Here is an 18,441-nt window from a genome sequence, read left to right on the forward strand (position 1 = left end):
CAGAGCTGGTATCAGAAGAGATGCTGCACTGTGGTGAGAGCTCTGGGTAAGCCAGCAAGGTCTGCCCTGCACCCAGCAGTTGTGGAGACAGTGTTTGGGGCTGGAAACCACCCATCCTGGCTGGTGTCATCTTTTGATGTGTCAAGGCAGCTGGCTCTGGGAAAGAGGGAATAGAAATACACAGCAGGACACACAAAAAGGAAAATAAAGGGATTCTGGACTTGTCTCGTGGGTGCTGTATCTGCTCATGGGTAGCAGCACGGGGACCAGGAGGCTTGGTGTGGGGGCTCTGGGTGGAAAGGGGTCCCTTTGGGAGTGCTGACCTCCGGGTGGGAAGGGCAGGGACAGCACACCTGGCTGAAATGAAGAGGGCTGGGTTTTGTTTGACAAGAGCGGGTTAGGCTTTTTGACCAGAGATGCTCTACTTATCCTCACATTTTGGGCTGGGGTACGCACCATGGGAGGTGCAGAGGGCGGCATGAGCGGCGTCTGGGGCAAGCTGGATGGAAAAGGAGTGAATGTGTGCTGGTGGGTGTGTTGGTGCTGATGCGTGTGTTGGTGCTGGTGAAACTCCGCTCTCAGCAGCGGCACCGGGCCAAGTGAGGCAGCGGCCCGGTCCGAACTCTGAACCAAAAACCGGTTGTTCAGCTCTTGCCTGAGCAGTTCGTGATCTAGAGGAGAGAGAGAGAGAAAAAAAAAAGACACAGAGGCCCGTGGGCCTGTGAGTACCACAAAGACGGAGGAGAAAGAGTCAATATTCACCTGGCATTCCCTGTTTCTGCAGGTCATGCTGTGGTGGTTTTCTACGTGAGGACTCATTGGTGGAGGTAAGAGAGATGCCTGTGACAAAGTACCAATCAGAATCCCCGAATGAGGCTGGCAATACATGATTGGTTGGTTGAATGATATCAACAGGCTGGTATCTAAAGACAAGAGAGAACACCATGAGTCATCACAGCAGAAAACATCATCGGGGCTCGCACTCCGCCCGCCCGCCGCCCGCCCGCGCCCCGCCCGGCGCTCCTCCCGGCACCTGCTGCAGCCAGGGGTGTCTGGGGCACACCTCAGAGACCCAGCCTCACCTCTGGGTGACACCTCAGGGGTCCAGGATCACCCCTGGGGCACACCTCAGAGACCCAGCCTCACCTCTGGGTGACACCTCAGGGATCCAGCCTCGCCCCTGGGTCACACCCCAGAGATCCAGGCTCACCTCTGGGTGATACCTCAGGGATCCAGCCTCACCCCTGGGTCACACTTCAGGGATCCAGCCTCGCCCCTGGGTCACACCCCAGAGATCCAGGCTCACCTCTGGGTGATACCTCAGGGATCCAGCCTCACCCCTGGGTCACACCTCAGGGATCCAGCCTCACCTCTGGGGACGCCTCCCAGGCTCCTGGGAGCTGCACCTTCCCGCACCAGCCAGGTGCTGGGGAGAACTCTGGAGGCCAACAGCTCACTTTGTAATGAGCAGTACCGACCTTCGTCCTCTGGGTGTGTGACAGAGGCACACACACACATACACTGAGAATTGATGTGTGTTAAGCTCTGACAATGAGACACTTCACAGGTAAAATTTTGGTAATATCTGCAGTGCAATGAGCTAACCGTGGGTTTGGGTGGCTGGAAAGTGCCTGCTCAGACATCCATCCCCTGTGCCATCCCTCCCTTCTCAGCCCCAGGACATGCATGCAGTGACCAGAAACATCTATCCTATAAATCAAGGCCTTCTTTGCAGAAAGGTTTTTTTTTTTTTGAGATCTTAAATAGGTAGCAGTCCTTTCCTCAATTTGTAACAGGCTGTAATTCTTGTTTTTTTGTTGTTGCCTCCAGGTTTTTCTCCTCTGAGAAAATATAGAGGAGGAATCAGTGAGGAGGGGAAGAAACACTGAAGTGGCTCAAGATCTCATCAAGGTTGCAATGACTGCTGAAACAAAATGTTCCACCATATGACGTGGCCTCTTCTCAGCATCTTCCTCTGGAACAGCAACTTGCATGGAATGTGAATGTTGTTCAGGGCAGGGCAAGACATCAGTGCTTTTGAAATGATGTCACTGAAGACAATAAGGACCAATGTCCACTTCTCCAAAATGTCTGCTGGTATAACAATTAAATCTATCTGTGGCTTTGCTTAAGAACTTCAAACAGGGATTAGCATCCAACATATTATATATTTTTTAAGCGAAGACCAACCTGTGTCCCCAGCTGTGGATGACACACACCCAGTCCTGACTGATCTACTTGCTTCTGAATTTAGGTGAATCCACTTCTTTCACTGTTAACAGCTTCTTTAAACTACAGCTCTGAATATAAAGGGGCAAAGGAACACCTGTACTTTAAAGTTTTATTTCATGTTCTGCAGGGATTTCTTTCACTTTAATTTTTACAGTAACATTGGAAATGTCTAAATCAATCACTTTCTGAAGTGACATGGGGATCTTTAAAAACACGCACTCTGATGGCAACTTCAAGGTCTCTACTACCACTCAGAAGCCTACAATTGAAAGTCACATTTGAGAGCAAATTTTGGGTCCTAAGTCATTTACTTTTCATTAATAAATGTACTGCTAAGAGCAGGTACTGTGTACTGCTACAATCCATATAATAATTAATACAAAAGCAGAAAAAATATATATGTGTATGATACTGAAGCCTAAGGCACTGGAGGAAAGAGTCCATAATAGGTTCTTCTTGGATTGAGCAAATAGGAAAAAAACTACAGGCTGAAAGCACTTAGGTCCAAAACCTAACCTCTTTAGAGAATATGAGCATGATTTCACGTGTGTGTGTGTGTGTGTGTTTACACTTTTCAATCTGGCATGGCTTAAAGAAACTGAATCCTTCTGTTAGCATCAAGATAATCCACTTTTCTGGAGGGAGAGATAAAAGCAAGTTGGCAGTTGTAAGCGCTCTGATATCCAATTTCTTTAAGAGACTGGAAGTCAGACTGATAGATTTGCAGCTGGCTCCAGCCCATAGCCCTCTACCACAGCTTTGGCCTCCGTGAGGAAAAGAAAAGGCCTGGAGATGTTTGGAGAAGCTGAGTGGCACATGGAGGAGTGGCTGCTTCGTAGTAGGGATGGAATTGCAAAGGAATAATACAGTTCTGTGAGGGGCTCTGAGCAATGTCTGGATCAGAACTCAGTTCTTGCACCTGCCAGTGATGTCAGGTCCAGTCACAGAGTAACACAAGCAGGAGCAGGGTGCTGAGCAGCCCTGGGGACCTGCCACCACTGTCCTGTGTGCACACACGAGCTGGGCAAGGCACAAAAAGGTCACTCCTGCTCACAGTGCCCTCACATTCAGGAGCTGAGAGACACAGACCCCTATTTCCTCTGGGTATCCCACATCAGGGCAGCCCTTGAGCAGACAGCAGAAGCCCAGCAAGGGTTGCTGCTAAGTTACTTCTGTTAGCTTTAGGTTTCAAAAGGGAGAAATGCCACCAGAAGCGCATTCTTGTCTCGCTCTTCAGGGCTGCTCAGCAATATTGTTTGCTTTTAAGGAAGTTTTATGTGAATGACAACAGAAGCTCCTGGCTCTGCAGCACTCTGTATTGATTTTATGATGTGCCATTTTGCAGGCATTTCATATAGTGCAGACAAGAGGCATTTCACTGTCTGCAGGGTTAGACACCCAGACCTTTCCCTCCACTAACTTCGGCTTCTCCTACTTAAATTGCAGGAGAAATCCTTTTAGTAGGAGCAAGACTGTTACTGTTTCCTGGCAAGCTGCTGAATGTGAATAGGTCACTTGATCTTGCATCTCCTGAAGTTAATGGTGAAAACATACTTGCTTTCAGTGACTGCAATATCATGCTTTTAGTGAGAGCTCTGCTATTTCCTTTTGCTATGCTTTCAAAGTCTCCATCACAGTAGTCCTTCGCCTTAAACAGGGGAAGCAATGAATAGGTCTCCCACAGTGCTGCCAACATCTTCCCAGCCATGTGGTTGAAATTCTAGATGGTGCCAGGGCTCGTGACAGCTGCCAGCTTTGGCTATGTGGTCTTGTCTCTGGCAGGGAACCCACAGCACTACCATCGTTCTCAGAGCTCACTTTGGATCCATTTGTACTTTTATTTTTTTCACTTAGAGAAGCAGTAATAAATAATGAGACATTATTTAGCTCCTGGAAGCAAAAAAGGGGGATGGAAGACCATCAGATTTTTCCACAGCAAATCTGTCATTTCCTTATTCCTTTAACTGACTTCATAGGAAGCAGAGAGTGTGTTTTTTGCAAAATGCTTGTCCTGTTTAATCCCTGCTGAGTTAGTTGTGGATTCAAATGCCGGATCAAAAGGAGGCCCCAGCAAGTGAAAGTTGCTGGGAAGTCTCCAGCTGCCAGGGTCTCTTCCAGGGACAGCTGTAGGCTAATGGATAAGCTATAAACAGGGCATTTAGGGCAGAAGTGACAATAGAATGGGGGCCAGGGTGAACAAAGGAAACTTTTTAAAAGGATGCAAAGACAGTGAGAGTAGAACAGCAGAGCTTGTCAGCTGAGCTGTCTCTGACTCAGACTGAAAGGCCACGGGGCCATGGGCACAGAGCAGTTGTGCTGCTGCAGGCAGAGGATCCTGCTCTGCCAGCAGGATGTGCTGCTGGTCGAAGGACCAGGCAGGGGATTCAGCGATGATCAAGTGCTTGGTTAGAACAGTTGCAGAAACAGTATTTTCTCACCAGTTCTAACATCAGCAGCTTTCTTTGGAGAGGGGAGGGAGAAGGGGAGAATGGCAAACTGTGCATCACTTCTCTGTTAATCTAAAAAATGTCTGATGACTGTGGAATGCCACACTGGACAACTCATGCCCTGAACAGGACTTTTTTTTTTTCTTTTTTGAAGCATTTGTTTTGAAGACTTCCTATAGGAAGTGATGTGTCTACAATATCTCATCTGGTAAAGCACGTCAAGGTCCCCCACCTGTTTCATGAGCACTGCCACAGCTCCAGCACACACTGAGGGGTCTGTGTCAAGGGATTTCACCTGCCCACCAGCCAGCCCATCCATCTCTCAACACCCTCCAGTGCATGCATGGCCAGTTAGCCCTGGAGAAGAAGGGACCTACCCGCAGGGTGCCCTGGTATCACGAGGCTGTTGGTGGGTAACGCTGGTGGAGGTGGCAGCGTGGGTGGGGTGGCAAACATGGCCGGATGGTGCTGGTGCTGGGTCTGCGATCTGAGAGAGAAGTGCGAGGTAGCAAGATTAGAGATGGAGAGGGGCAGAGCTGGGCCGGAGGAATGGTGTGGTGGAATCTGGGGAGACAGGGGCAGGTGCTTCGGGAGGCTGATGCTCGTTGCACTGCTAGCACTGCTGCTCCGGCTGCAGGGAGAGAGATGGGAGGGAGGGGAGAGAGACAGACAAAGAGTGTGTTACAATACACGACTGAAACGGTGCAAGAAATACACTACCAGAGACAACACAACTATGGAACACTGATCTCCCCAGGCTCATGCTTTTGCTGGTCTTAATGGCAGTGGAGATAGTTAACGAATCTTAATGAACGTCTCCAACAGGGCAGAACGGGCTTGGGCTCTCTGGAGGGACATCTCCTCCTGTGCTGCAATCCTCAGAGCTATCTGTAAGTACTGATGAGGGCCACAGAGGCAGCTGGATTTTGCACCTTTATGGAGCCTCTGATGACCTTGCAGTGTCCATGTGGATCCTTGTGACCAGAGGACACAGTGACACCAATTCCTTTTTCTGCTGCTCTGGGAGTGCAGAGCTGCACAGCACGAGTGACTGGGACCCTGCTGGATCTGCTGCACATGTGCTGTGCAGCTGTAGTCACACAAGCATGCAAATGCACACCATGTTAATAATGTTTCTCATAGTAATTTGTATTTTACATCTTCTTCTATTATTATTATTACTCCATTGCAAGTGATCTAAGTTTCGTGGGCTGAAACACACTATCACTGCAGTTATTAGTTGTGTAATTCCCACAATACTGAATATCTGTTGCAAGTTAAACCTCAGAGAGATCTTGAATAGCTTGAAATATTATTCACCGTTTATTCTATGGTGGCATTTACAAGATAAAACCACAACAGAGCTTAAGTATGCAGGATACTGTGAAATACACATTAATGGCAGCTCTCTGTATTCATATGCTGACCTTTGTGCAGTCAAATATTATGCTTTAAATCAGTTTTCTCATCTTGTTTAAACTAGTCTAGCTCTTGCTCAGGAGGCAAGTCATGTTTTCTGTACCAGCAAAAGGACTATACAGGTTCCAGTTGACTGACTAAACTCTTTTCTCTAGAAACATTTTATCCATTTACCATTTTCACCCACCCTCCTGACTGGATGGAGGCAATTTAAACAGCAGAGCTAAACCTCCTGCAAGATCTGAACATGTCAGATTGAAGCAGATTTTTCAGCCCACACGGGAGCCCTGGTCTCCAGGGACACAGCATTTTCCAGTACAGATCACAGGATATTCTGAGCTGGAAGGGACCCACAAGGATAAGAGTCCAAGACAGATATCCCTCTTTTGATGCTGGTGAGCCAAAAAACCTGAGAACCATGAACAATGGAAGCATTTCTAAATACGGAACAAAGGTGTTGCTCAAACTCAAACCATCTTAAATTTCTAAGTCAAGAACTAGCCAGCTCAGACAAGACCATGCAAAATTTTCCTTGAAACTGGACTGAAAGGAACACGTGCCTTTCTGCAGAAGGTGTGCATTTATCCCCTCATTTATCACGTGGATTTATGCACTGATCCACCACAGCTGGAAAAACCAGCCTGGAGTCAGCCCGTGAAGTCCAACACCCAAAGCTCGGACCATCTCACCCCAGGTGAGCGCTCCCCTTGCCTCCCAGCAATTTCTACCTACTGGGAACAAGCCTTAGCCCCGCAGCAGCCTGAAGATGACGTGAGCATCCCTTCCCCCTACCTGATGTTATTGAGTCCGTTGTGGGCCACCTGGTGATGCACTTGGTAGTTGAGAGGCGGAGGGATGTGGCTGGGAGGCTGGCTCCGAAGGTCGGGGATCAGCTGAGGCTGCGACTGCGGCCGGGGCTGCGGCTGGGACTGCGGCCGGGGCTGCGGCTGAGGCGTGAGCCTGGGTGGTGCTGGTGCTGAAATCACTGGCTCCTTCTTCAGCAGGGGGCTTGCTCTGGCACTTGACGTGGGCGCTGAGGAAGTGGAAGTCACGACGGCAGCGACGGGCTGGGGGCTGGGGATGGGCAGGGCGAAGGGCACGTCGGTGCTCAGCTCCCGGCTCCGCTCTAGCCCAGACACCTTTGGGACATTGGCTGCTTTCGCTTCTGGCTTGTCATTCAAGGTGGGACCTTATGGAGAGACAAGAGAAAGAACAAAGCGCGTGCTGAAAGGTTTGTGTTTCTCTCTCTGCTTGGTGGAGCATATGCCTGGGAAAAAACAAGTCATGTTTCAGCTCGTGGGAGCGCCGTGGGAGCGCTGCTGCTACAAGATGGATGTGTGTTTGAGTCTGTCCTTCCGCTGTCCTTGACTGGCCGGTCCACAGTACTTTCAGCATGTGTGCAAGAGACTTAGCTGTCATTAAATGAATGCATACTGCAGAGAACACACAGCTTTGTGACTTCTTCAGGGGCCCGAGGTTATGTACAATAGGAGCGTGAACACGTCTCAAGTTACTGCTACAGTATTTCCTGCTCAATGCAAGTTTTATGTTCATGAGACACAGGCCTCATCACTAAGACATTTCATTTTCTCAATGCCCTTTCAAGGTAACCCACATTGGATTTAGGTTCAACTCCAGCTCCAACACACCAGGAGCCAAGCATCAATCCTTAATCATAACCCTATCTGTCTTCTAGGATGGAGACTACCTGGGATCTCTGTAGCAAAGGAGGGGACAGCTCTGCAGAGAAGCTGTGAAGCTGCTGTCCCCTGGCCACACACTTGTGTTTAAGAACAGAACGGGGAACAGTGGAAAAATCCAGTCAGAAGTTCAGTGGGCACCCAAATCTAGTCCTGCTCAATCCTGCTCACCCTAAACAGTAAATATCTGTATACTCAGCATGCTGAAACTATCAGGAAGGCTGCAACCTTGCAAAATGCACCTACAGAGAGAATTCCATATGGAATTACTCCTTCTGTCGTGCCAAACCCTGACATTTTTCATAATTAAGCTAAACAAAGCATCCCAAAGAGTTAAAAGGCTGCAAAGGAAAAAGGGAGGAAAGAAGAGATATTTCAGATCAAGCAGTATCCAAAAGGTTGTAGACAACTGAAAAGACCAACATGAAAGCAATTCAACTCCCACTGTAACTCCCTTTTCACCCTAATCTGTGGATCCTGAAGTGCACACATACCCACAATTACAAGAAAAGCTCTTCATGGGCTACAGGGTTGGTGGTGTGTTTCACACACATCCCACTGTGCACACACAGCACCTCTGACTTTTAGGAGACACTTTTGTTACCCACCAAAACGTGCCGGGGGCTGCTGGCATTTGGCTGCCTTGCAGACACGCAGGAGATGCTACCTACACTCATTAACATGCTCCCAACACCCTCACAAACTAATTCCACCTTTGAAATTCTCCCGTCTCATCAAAGGACCGAGCCAGTTCCTGATGTAGGAGGGTGTGGAAATAACACACAGCACACCCTGTGAGCTAATTCTGGCCGTGCAGAAGCTCTGGCCAGTGTTTGTGAACCAGCCCATGCGAGGACAGAGTCCCCAGTGCCACTTCCACAGCCTGAGAGCTGGCATCAGATGGCAGGAGGACAGCAGTGAATCAGAGCCTGCAGCACACCAGCTCATGTTCTGTACCCAAGAATGCCCACGTGGTGATGGCATCCCCTCCCTTGAGATAAAAGGCAGCTTCCCACACTGCTTCTGGCTCTGCCTGCACTCTCACCAATGCACCATTTCCCTCAGCCATCAATCAGTCAGCTCATCACTGTATGAATTCAGAATGCAAGAAGAGGACGAATGGAAACATATGAACTATATTTATCAGCTGAAAATGTCTTGAGGTCTTGGGGCCTCAAACCCACAAGTAACAGGAACAGAAGCCTTTCCAAGCACCAGTGTTTTGGCTGGCAGCAAGTACTATCAACACTGTACTTTCCAGCACCTTATATATCTTTACAGGTTTGACACAATGTCTGGAGATCCTAAATTAATCTCTACAACAAAAACAAGCCTCTTATTTCAGTGAATTTCTTTATCAAATATGAATTCATGCACCACAGGTAACCTGGTTGTGTGCTGTAGCTAGACTTGGTTCCAATGCTATTCAGAATTTATTTTTGAAGTAAAATTCTCAATGCTTTTGCGCATCGTTATTTTTTATAATATGTTTGTAAATTTCCCTCAGTTTTTACTGCTAACAGCTGAAAAATTCTCATTGCCTAGTCAAGCCAGGGCTCCCCACACTGCATTTTGGAGCAAGTGTGTTCACAGCTGCAGATTCCACTATTTTTCAGGAGCTACCCATTAAAAGCAATTGGGTTTCATTCCTGAGCATAGGTTTCCTCAGAGCCCATTAGCTCTTTGCATCCAACAGGCCTCCTCCTACAGAGTTAAACTTCATATTGTGTAATTATAGGCAATGCAGACTAATGGTGTATATTCAAAACACACTGGCACCACAAAAGTTAGTTGAGTAAAAAGTCAATTAGATCCAAAACAAATCAATAAAGTCCCACATTAAAAGCAGCTGTTTGACCAGTTTTATGTGCAACTATTGATTCCCTGTGGTTTCAGCACTAGTTCTCATTTGCAATTTTCTCAAAGCAAAAGCTCAGTCTCCCTTGCTGACTGAATTGACCAGCCAAGCCTGGTTGTGCTAGCTAGTGCTAGGGGTACATGACTAATTCCTGCTGCCAACTTCCATCTCTCAGGATGCAGTACCACAATGTTTTTGCCTTTTGTTCTCAACAGCAATGAAAATATCCACATGCCAGTTTCCCCCTCGCCAGAAAAGCTACAGGCACGAGTGGGAGTATCTTCTCTCCTTCTGCAGCCATGTTGCACAAAAGCAGAAGCACTGAGAAGGGAAAGACATGATGTGGATTCATGGGCAAGAGGGGAAAAACATCAGAGGGAGCAGCCCCCAAGCCTTCTCAGACACCACACAGGAAGGGGAGAATCCTGCTGTTTGGTGACTTTGTCATTCTTCCTCCTGATGGCTGCAATGCACACATGGAAGTCTCTCAGCTGTCTTTCCTGAAATATCTCAGAAAGTTAATCTTAATGACTTTAATGAGGGATGTTGCCCGTTCTGATCAGGATCTCAAACTCTGTAGTTTCTCTGCAGGATACTTGAATATCCCTCCTAAGAGAACTACACTCCTGCATGCCCAAGCTCTGACCAGGCTGACTGCTGCTCACATATGGAAATATCCCAAGGAAAGCAACCAAATACTCCCTTTTGAGCAAGCTGGATCAGGTTGCATTGAGATCCTTTCAGAAATTTCTGTTCTTGGGCTGCTAATCCAGCCCTCCTGAGCAGATGGACCCAGGGAGCTGAGCACAACTGCCCCAACAAAAACACAGACCCACCCGACCACACCACAATGTTCTAGAGGCAAAAATGTGTTTATTTTTACCAAGTCCTAGAGTAATTTTCATGCTTAATGATAACAGGCTGAGCCAATTTGCCTAAGACTTGACAGTCAGCTCCAATAATTCAACCTTAATTAAACCTGAACGCATGTCAGTTCAGCTTGTCCCTTCACAGGAAATCTGACATTTGTAATGATTCATGTTCCAGCCATGCTACGGGAAGGCTGGATCACATCTGCCACTCTCCACCGTGCACAGCGCTACCCCTTTTGAGCATGCCAACTTTTGTTTATTTTCTAACCAAACACCTTGGACTTCTTCCATTGAGAGGTTTTCTTAAATGAACAGACAGTGAAACATGTCTTGATCTCACAGGGATGAATGATGACTGAGTGTGAGAGACAGGGAAGAAAAGGCTGAAACTGCTCTAACAAGGAAAAAACCTCAACAACCTGGGATTAGTAATTCTTGCCTCCCTGATCGACTAATTTGTTCATTTGGAGTGTTGCAAAAGGTTAACCTCCCTACGTCTTGGGCTGCATCCAATTCCAACTTCAACCGGTAAAGAAGAAAACGTAACAATTTTTAAAAGCCCAGAGAGCTTTAGCTCCTGCTCTGTAAATCTGTAGGAACCGGAGGTGAAGTTTAAGGGAAACCCCGAAGTCAACAACAGCTTAAATTACTGTATAAAGCTTGCTTCAGGAGGAATTACCTGAAGCTGAGAGACCATCAGCCAAGACCCCATCTGAGAGATCCCTGAATTCTGGATCTGAGGCTGCAATAAGTGAACACTGCCCATCCCCAAGGCTGCAGAGGGTGACATGCCTGCCAGTGTGTAACTACACAGCATTGCAGGCTAAGCACAATACAGAAAGTCCCAGACACAAATTAAACCTTTCTGTTACAGGAATTTGCTTTCAAGCTGATTAAGAGTAGCTCAAGTGCAAGGGATTAAACATGTAAAGGCTGCTTTGAGAACTCCAATAAGCAGTTACTGTGTTATACAAACAGTACTTAGGGCAACAGCAGTTCCAGCCCTGCCTCTTGCTCTTTGCAAGCTGCTGGTTGCTGCTGAAAGGGGACTGTCAACACACGTACAATGTGATTGGAAATAATCTAATCTTGCTTGCACGCCTTTCCTTTGTCTCTTGAAAAAAAGAGAAGTGGAGTCATTCAGACGTCTTTCTGCAGCCTCCCTCTGCAGTCTCCCTTGCTGCATTCAAACAGCAAGGGTGATGGGGTGATGTGAGAAAGAAATGCCTCTCCTACATCCATCAATGACATCTTTACCAATGGCAATTTCCCAAGAAACACAACAACCACCATCTGTAGCCCATCTATCCGCCCTGCACATATCCTTGAAAACAGACACAGGCCAGACTGGCTATGGTGAACCCTGCTCCATATTCCAGCAAGAAACACTGGAAAAGCAGCACCGCAGGAATTACACATGGCAAGAAGCTGAGAATTGCAGAGCGAGTTGATGAGTCCCAGAGAAGAGTTTTGAAACATCAGCAAGGGGAAAGAGTAAAGAAGGGCAGGACTTTCAGCAGGAGGTCAAAACAAAGAAATAACTAAATAAACATCAGTAAACATTTTGTGGGTTTTTAGAAAAAAAAAAATTAAATTGAACTTTTAGGCTGCTCCATAATGTATTGTGGATATGGAACATATAATAAGCAGAAGAGAGAATAAAGCATTTTGCTTTGACAACGATAACACTGATGCTGGTAGAGTGCTTACAAGTGAAAATCAATATTTAAGTGCTAATTCTTTATCCCTAGATGGCTTTTGCTTTTATATAAATGGCTTTTTCATTGCATTTTAGGAGAGTAGCACTACTTAAGACTTTAAGCGATTAGGCTGTTTGCAAAGGTAAGGCAAGCACAGCTACAGCACAGAAGCTCCCCAACAAAGGGAGCACAGAGTTCCTCCACCTATTTTAATGCAAATCAGCTCAAGATAAGACATAAAGACGTGGGGCTTGCACATAAAACTACTGTCTTGAAGGGTCCAAGGTTGTGCAACACGAGGATTTTTAACATTACTGAGAAGCAAAGGCCAAGGTTCCATCACAACAGCAGTACTACACATCAGGCTGTGCCAAAACAGCGTTCTCCTGTGCCACGGGCTCCTCTGAACATCATGGGCTCCTGGTGGTATTTACAGAAAAATTACAGTGTTTTCTCACAGAGGAAAGCAAACTGTGAGCACAGGCCCTTGTGCTGGCTCTGAACCCATGTGCCATGGAGCTGGCCTTTGTTTCCAGTGCAGCTCCCAGAGCCCATCCCAAGAACAAGTGGGGAGCTCTTCCCAGCCCGCCCGGATTCGCCCCCTATCACTCAGCTCATTTGTACAGAGCTGTCTGTCAAGTCACATTGCCTGCTGCAATCTGAAACACCTCCCAACAGCTGCCACTATCAATTACTCTCCCAGGCAGCCCTGACTATCAGGAGGAGAACTGGAGCGAGCACTTGCCAGTTTTAATAAACTGTGTTGCCCAAGTCATTTAACCTGCTAGATTGCTGTATGCTGGGGCTGTAACAAGCCTTCAGCTTTTCAACCTAGAAGAAAGCAACAGTGGCAAAAAGCTGTCAGCTTGGTCCTCAGAATTAACTTCCAAGGGTATCTTCCCCCTCCCTCCCTTCCGAAGCGCCCAAGTTTAAAAAGTGAAATATCTTCAAGCCACTTTCATAATGTCACGACATGGAAAGCAGCTCTCCTTCTTATCACAGAGCCAGCAACTCCCAACAGTGAAGGGCTGATGTGCTCCACGGTTTCCACGTTAGGGGCACACCTGGGCAGAGAGTTCCTCTCTCCTGCACCCACATGGACACATCCATGCACTCCCCAGAGCCAGCTCTGGGTCACCAACACCCTGGAAATGCTGATGAAACCCAAGGCTTCAGGGAACCCCGACCACCTCTAAGGCTTTGCAATCCCCCACTCTCAGTATAATTAGTGTCTCCCCCAACCAAGACCTCAAGCATGGCAAATTTACATTTACTTTGATTGTTTCAGAATAGGTAGGAAGGATTCCTTAAAGAAATACCTATTTAAAATTAAAACACTTCCATCCAGATCAGTGTTTTCAGTCTGCAGCTCACATATACACCAAGATGTTTGTGAATGTTAACCAATAAGGTCTGCCATCACTAGAATTAATTTGAACACAGGAATCTGCCATCCACCAGAAAGCTTACTGGACTCTACAAATCAAAAAGAAAATTCAAACACACTACACAGAATGTTTTCCTCAGCCAGTTCTGTAGATAAGAGCCTTTGTTGAGAAAGCTTGAAGCACAGAAAGCTTTCACCCCCGCCTGCAGAAACTGAGGAGCAGCAGCAATAAGATCTGTGGACTTGATGCCTATTTGCTGCTCTGTGGTTCTTTAATGGGATGTTTTATTCCTAGAGATTTGGGAGCTTTCCATGCTCTATCGAGGCATGTTAGCTGTAAGCATGCATGATGACACACCAAAGCTGCAGGAGCTGAATGAAAATGGGTGCCAAACACAAGGATTGGGGCCACAGCATAAAGAAGAAGGATCACCATTCAAATCCCCCCAAAGTAAGTCACACTGCATTTTCCCAGCAATGCTGCTTCTGGCAATATCTCAATGCAAAGCTGGAACTGGATTTGCAGCTAAATCACCTACTGTGGATGCTGGCGTTGTAATGAGATTGAAAGTTTCATACAGGCTTTTTAATCCAGGGCTATAATGCTGGATCAAATGGGTTAAATCTCTTCAGCAATGCTCCTAAGCAGATGCTGAATGCCTACAGACCAGTGACGTAGGAGCCACTCTACCTCCCTGGCCAGAAAACATTACTAAAACTTCTTGTAGTTGTGTACTTAAAGGTGTGTTTGTCTTGTTCTGTTTTTAATGTGTGATGGCCTTTTGTACACCTAATCTGAGTGACAGACAAGCAACAAGGCAAATAAGTTATTTAGAAAGACACTCCCCCAATATAAAAGCAAGCAAGCATTCATCTTCAACTCCAGCTGTAAGCTTTTTAACAGACAGAACTGTTATGAACCAAGGAATCTTTTGATTTTAATTAGGCAAACAAGGGCAAATAATAAACCATCAACTACTACATTACCAGAGAAAATGTACTACTTTTGGTGTGTGAAATCCATATCGATTCCCATCTAGCCTGCAAGTGAGTTATTAATCACTCCAATTAAATCATGAACACAGGTCTTTACACTGAAATTGAACCCCCACCAATAGATCGATAACTCAAACCTCCAAGAGCAATTACTGCTCAGCATAATAGAGCAGCTTGTAACACAGAGCTCCATGCAGACCACAATTCTCTCTGTCATATCCTTCACAGGCAGTGCAAACAAACTGGGAAAAGAAAGATTTTATAACTATTATTTTCAAAATAAACAGACATCTGCTTAGAGTTACCTAATCTCTCACATCACAGAGGCAGATCTGCCAAGGTCACATTGGAGACATGATTACATTTTTTCACAATTTGTTATTCTAGCAAAGCCCTGATAAGATTGAACTATTGAAGTTCACACTCTGGTTTAATTTCAAGAGGTTAAATGCCAAATCCTTTTCTTATTGCTACAAGGAAGGGATCTGCCAGGCTGCATAATACCCTGTGTGGGCTAAGACAACAATTTTGTTTCATCTGCACAGTCTTATGAAGGTTTTGATTCTTTTTTTTTTAATGACATCAGAGAGCTCCAAACTCCCAAGGAATGATTTAAAGTAAAATCAGAAAGTGAGACTGTTCCGGAGGAGCGTCAGTGACCTTTCGGATCTTCCAGCCTGGAGAAGTTAAGTCAACGTCTGGCTGAGAAAGCACACTTGCTAACCAAAACCAGAAAATGGCAAGAAAGAACATTCTGAAAAACCAGATCATCTCTGCTGGGAACAGATGATTGTCCTAACCAGCCAAGCATATGCAGGGTCACAGAAATCCCCATCTCTGCCTTGGAAGACAACTGATGCCTGTCCTGATGCAAGGAAAGAACTGTCTGTGCTCAAGCTCTTGGCTCCCCGTCCTTTCCAGGTGAGATATGTTTCCCTGAGCGTCCTTGCTTCTGACAGGCTGGCCCCTTCCCACAGCCCTGGAGCCCCATCCATCATCCTTCATTAGGGCAGCTATTGGCAGCCAATTAAGTGGTGATGGACCCACACCACAGAGCTAAACAAGATGAGTTCATACCTTACCCTTCAGCCTGTGGGCACTGGCTCCTGCCTACCTGCTTCCCTTGCTGCTGGCATGGAAAAATGCACCAGATCAGACACCACAAGAAAAGCAGCAGGCAGAGGGGCAGTGTTACTGCTGGGGTGTCACCATGGCTTCCCACCACCAGGCAGCTTTTACCAAAGGAAGGCAGGGAGATTATCTATTCCCCCCTGCAGCAGAGGCAGAAAGAGCCCAAAACCAGTTTTCTTCCTCCCTAAAGGGCGGCAAAAAGATCTGTTTAGAAACAGTCCCAGTGAGAGAGAGTTGAGGTTGGAACTGCGAGAATGCAAAGTTGTGCTGCAAGGTGACAGAGTCTCTGCTAAGCAGGAGCCAAGAGGAGAGACCCACCATGCACAAATTAGCAAAATCCCATCTTGTTTGTTTGTTTGTTATGTCCAGCCCTCACAGCTCAGTAGCTGCTGTCACATTAGTGCTAATATGCTCATAATTTGTGAAAACAACACTTGAGGTCGAGTGCTTGTCGAGTGGGGCCACTGCTTTCCAACCAGCAGCTCCCCATCCCTGCATTCTCCCACTGTCCCTCTTCACTCCCAGGCCCCTTTCAGGCAGACCCCTCCCATGGATTCAGCAGCAGCACATCACTGCCCTAAACCAACATGTTCAGCTGTTACCCACTTGCCTCCATTCTGCTAGAAGCTGTGAAGTAACACCTCTTTCCATTAACTTGGTTGAGAATGTAGGGTCAAGATTAAGAGAAATTGGAAGAATTTGCCTGCAAGTTTAAAAGCACTAAGGCATCACTTCTCTTTGCGTGGTCAAAATCCAGCTCCTGAGCTGCTGGAATGGCATCTTAAGAAAAAATTGAGATATTGAAACTAACAGACTAAATACATTCAACAACATTTCCAGTTGCATCATGGATAATTAAAATATTTAAGGGACAAGCTGCAAGTTGTTAATCAGGGAACATTTATTTGAATGGTGTGTGCCCTTTGGATTTGGTCCCTATGGCAACCAAAAATTCACTCCAAAAGGATATGCTGGAAGAAGCATGTCAGGAGCTGCCTCAACATTTTAATTCACAGAGTAAGAAATGAATAAATCCAGCTACTGACAGCACAGCACAGGCAAAAAAAAAGTTTGTAAACAGCATCAGGAAGTCACAGATGGCCTTTTGCTTTTTAAGATTGAAAAGGTTCACTCTACCTTTAAACATGCCCACTATCAAGAAAACTGGACTGTGTTGCACATGAATCACAGTTATTAACTACTGATAACAAAAGTTCTAGAATAGAGGAGCTTTCCTTCACTTCAGTTCTCAATCCTTAATTTTTTGTGATAGTGTTTCCACACCTCACATTGGAAGGTGTTGCATCTTCTGAAAAATCTTTTCTGTCCCACCTGGTTCAAGAGGAACCACACTTGAGAGAACACAACAGCATCTGAGGGATGGCTTTGCAAAAGGCTCAAGAAGGAAAATGTGAGGGATTGGTTTTTCCTTCTAAACAGGAAAGAGTGGTTTGGTATGCAATAAGGGAAAGAAAAGAACACTTCACTGCACTGCAGAAGGCAAACTCCTCCATCATGATCTCAGTGTGTGAAGTGCAGCTGCAAAGCTCCTTCCAGCTTTCTCCTTTGATGAAGTGTGAATTCTTCAATGGGCAGTAGAAATTCTGGAAATATTTTAGTGCTGGATAGGCTGGAGGATAATGTATGATCTGGCATCTAGCAAGACCTAACAGAGGAACACTGTGCCGTGCATTGCAATGGAATCACACCCTATTAATGAAAAGGTGCTCTTGAATCTCTTCTTGTGTGAGGGTTTATGGCTGTGGAAAAAAGTGTTATGAGGCTGGAGGGTGCAAGGCAGCACGGACTGCTGCAATGCCAGCCTGGATGTGCAAAAAGCCTGGAGCAGTCACTCAGCACTTGCAAAGCCAAAGTGAGCTCTACACTCCTCTTCCCACTGACTCCTTGGGGTCCCTTTACATCCACTGCAGTGGCCCTGCAAAGATCATCAAGCACAACAATTTCCACAAGGCTGCTGGATGGAATCTGCTGCAGGTTGTCAAGGCCATGGAAAAGCCTTGTGATTGTGACAGGCATGAGACTACTCAGTGTAGTGAGGGAAGTTGTTCAGGAGAGTGTTCACTGCCCTACTGACTGAGGCATTTGTCTTTCTTGGTGCCTGGGGTTTGCAGGAGCCCCAAGAGCACACAGCCCTGAGCTCTCCCCCTGCCCAGGCAGAGCCACAACTCTCACAATCCCCACGTTACCCTGTGAGCTGGAACTGGGCAGGCACTGCCACATGCAACCTCTGTGCCGGGCAAAAAACAGGCACAGGCTCAGGCTTCTGCAAAGACAATCACAGGAACAGTCTGGTCTGAAACTGCTGCACATTTTCATTTCAATATTGGGTGAAAGGAAAGAGACAAGTAAGTATGTGGGCTTAGCCTGCAGATACTTTTCCGAGACAGTAATTGCTGCATAATTCATAATCTTGTTTTTACATGCTTGCCATGTGTACCAACAATCCCACTGAAATCACTCTAAGTTTTTCCTTCAAGTCCTCTCCATGTCACAGTTTTTCCAAACTGCACACACATAAACATGCCTAGAGTCCAGTACTAAACAGCTACTTGGGTTTGGCAAATTCTTGTATTCCCAGATTCTGGCACATTACGAGAGGAAAGTGGGGTCTCAGCTAATTCTTGAGAGTTTCCACTCCCCATTAGCACATCAGATATCATCATTCACTCATTATATCT

General features: G+C 46.4%; 1 protein-coding gene across 21 annotated transcripts in view; it reads right to left on the reverse strand.

The window, feature by feature from the left end:
- FBRSL1 (fibrosin like 1) overlaps nucleotides 1–18,441 on the reverse strand; it is a 501,797-nt gene that overhangs the window by 20,031 nt on the left and 463,325 nt on the right. For 12 of the 21 annotated variants that reach the window (XM_039724311.1, XM_039724325.1, XM_039724314.1 and 9 more), the window contains 3 exons: nucleotides 6,891–7,287; nucleotides 5,057–5,310; nucleotides 436–671 (listed from right to left, as the gene is read on the reverse strand). In XM_039724311.1, coding sequence (XP_039580245.1) covers nucleotides 436–671; nucleotides 5,057–5,310; nucleotides 6,891–7,287 — 887 coding nt within the window. Of the gene's footprint in view, nucleotides 1–435; nucleotides 924–5,056; nucleotides 5,311–6,890; nucleotides 7,288–18,441 lie in introns of all 21 variants that reach the window. The other 9 variants (XM_039724322.1, XM_039724321.1, XM_039724310.1 and 6 more) reach the window with 3 other exon arrangements.

This window comes from Passer montanus, unplaced genomic scaffold (assembly GCF_014805655.1).
Source record: "Passer montanus isolate IOZ18808 unplaced genomic scaffold, ASM1480565v1 scaffold53, whole genome shotgun sequence".
Classification (NCBI taxonomy): Eukaryota; Metazoa; Chordata; class Aves; order Passeriformes; family Passeridae; genus Passer; species Passer montanus.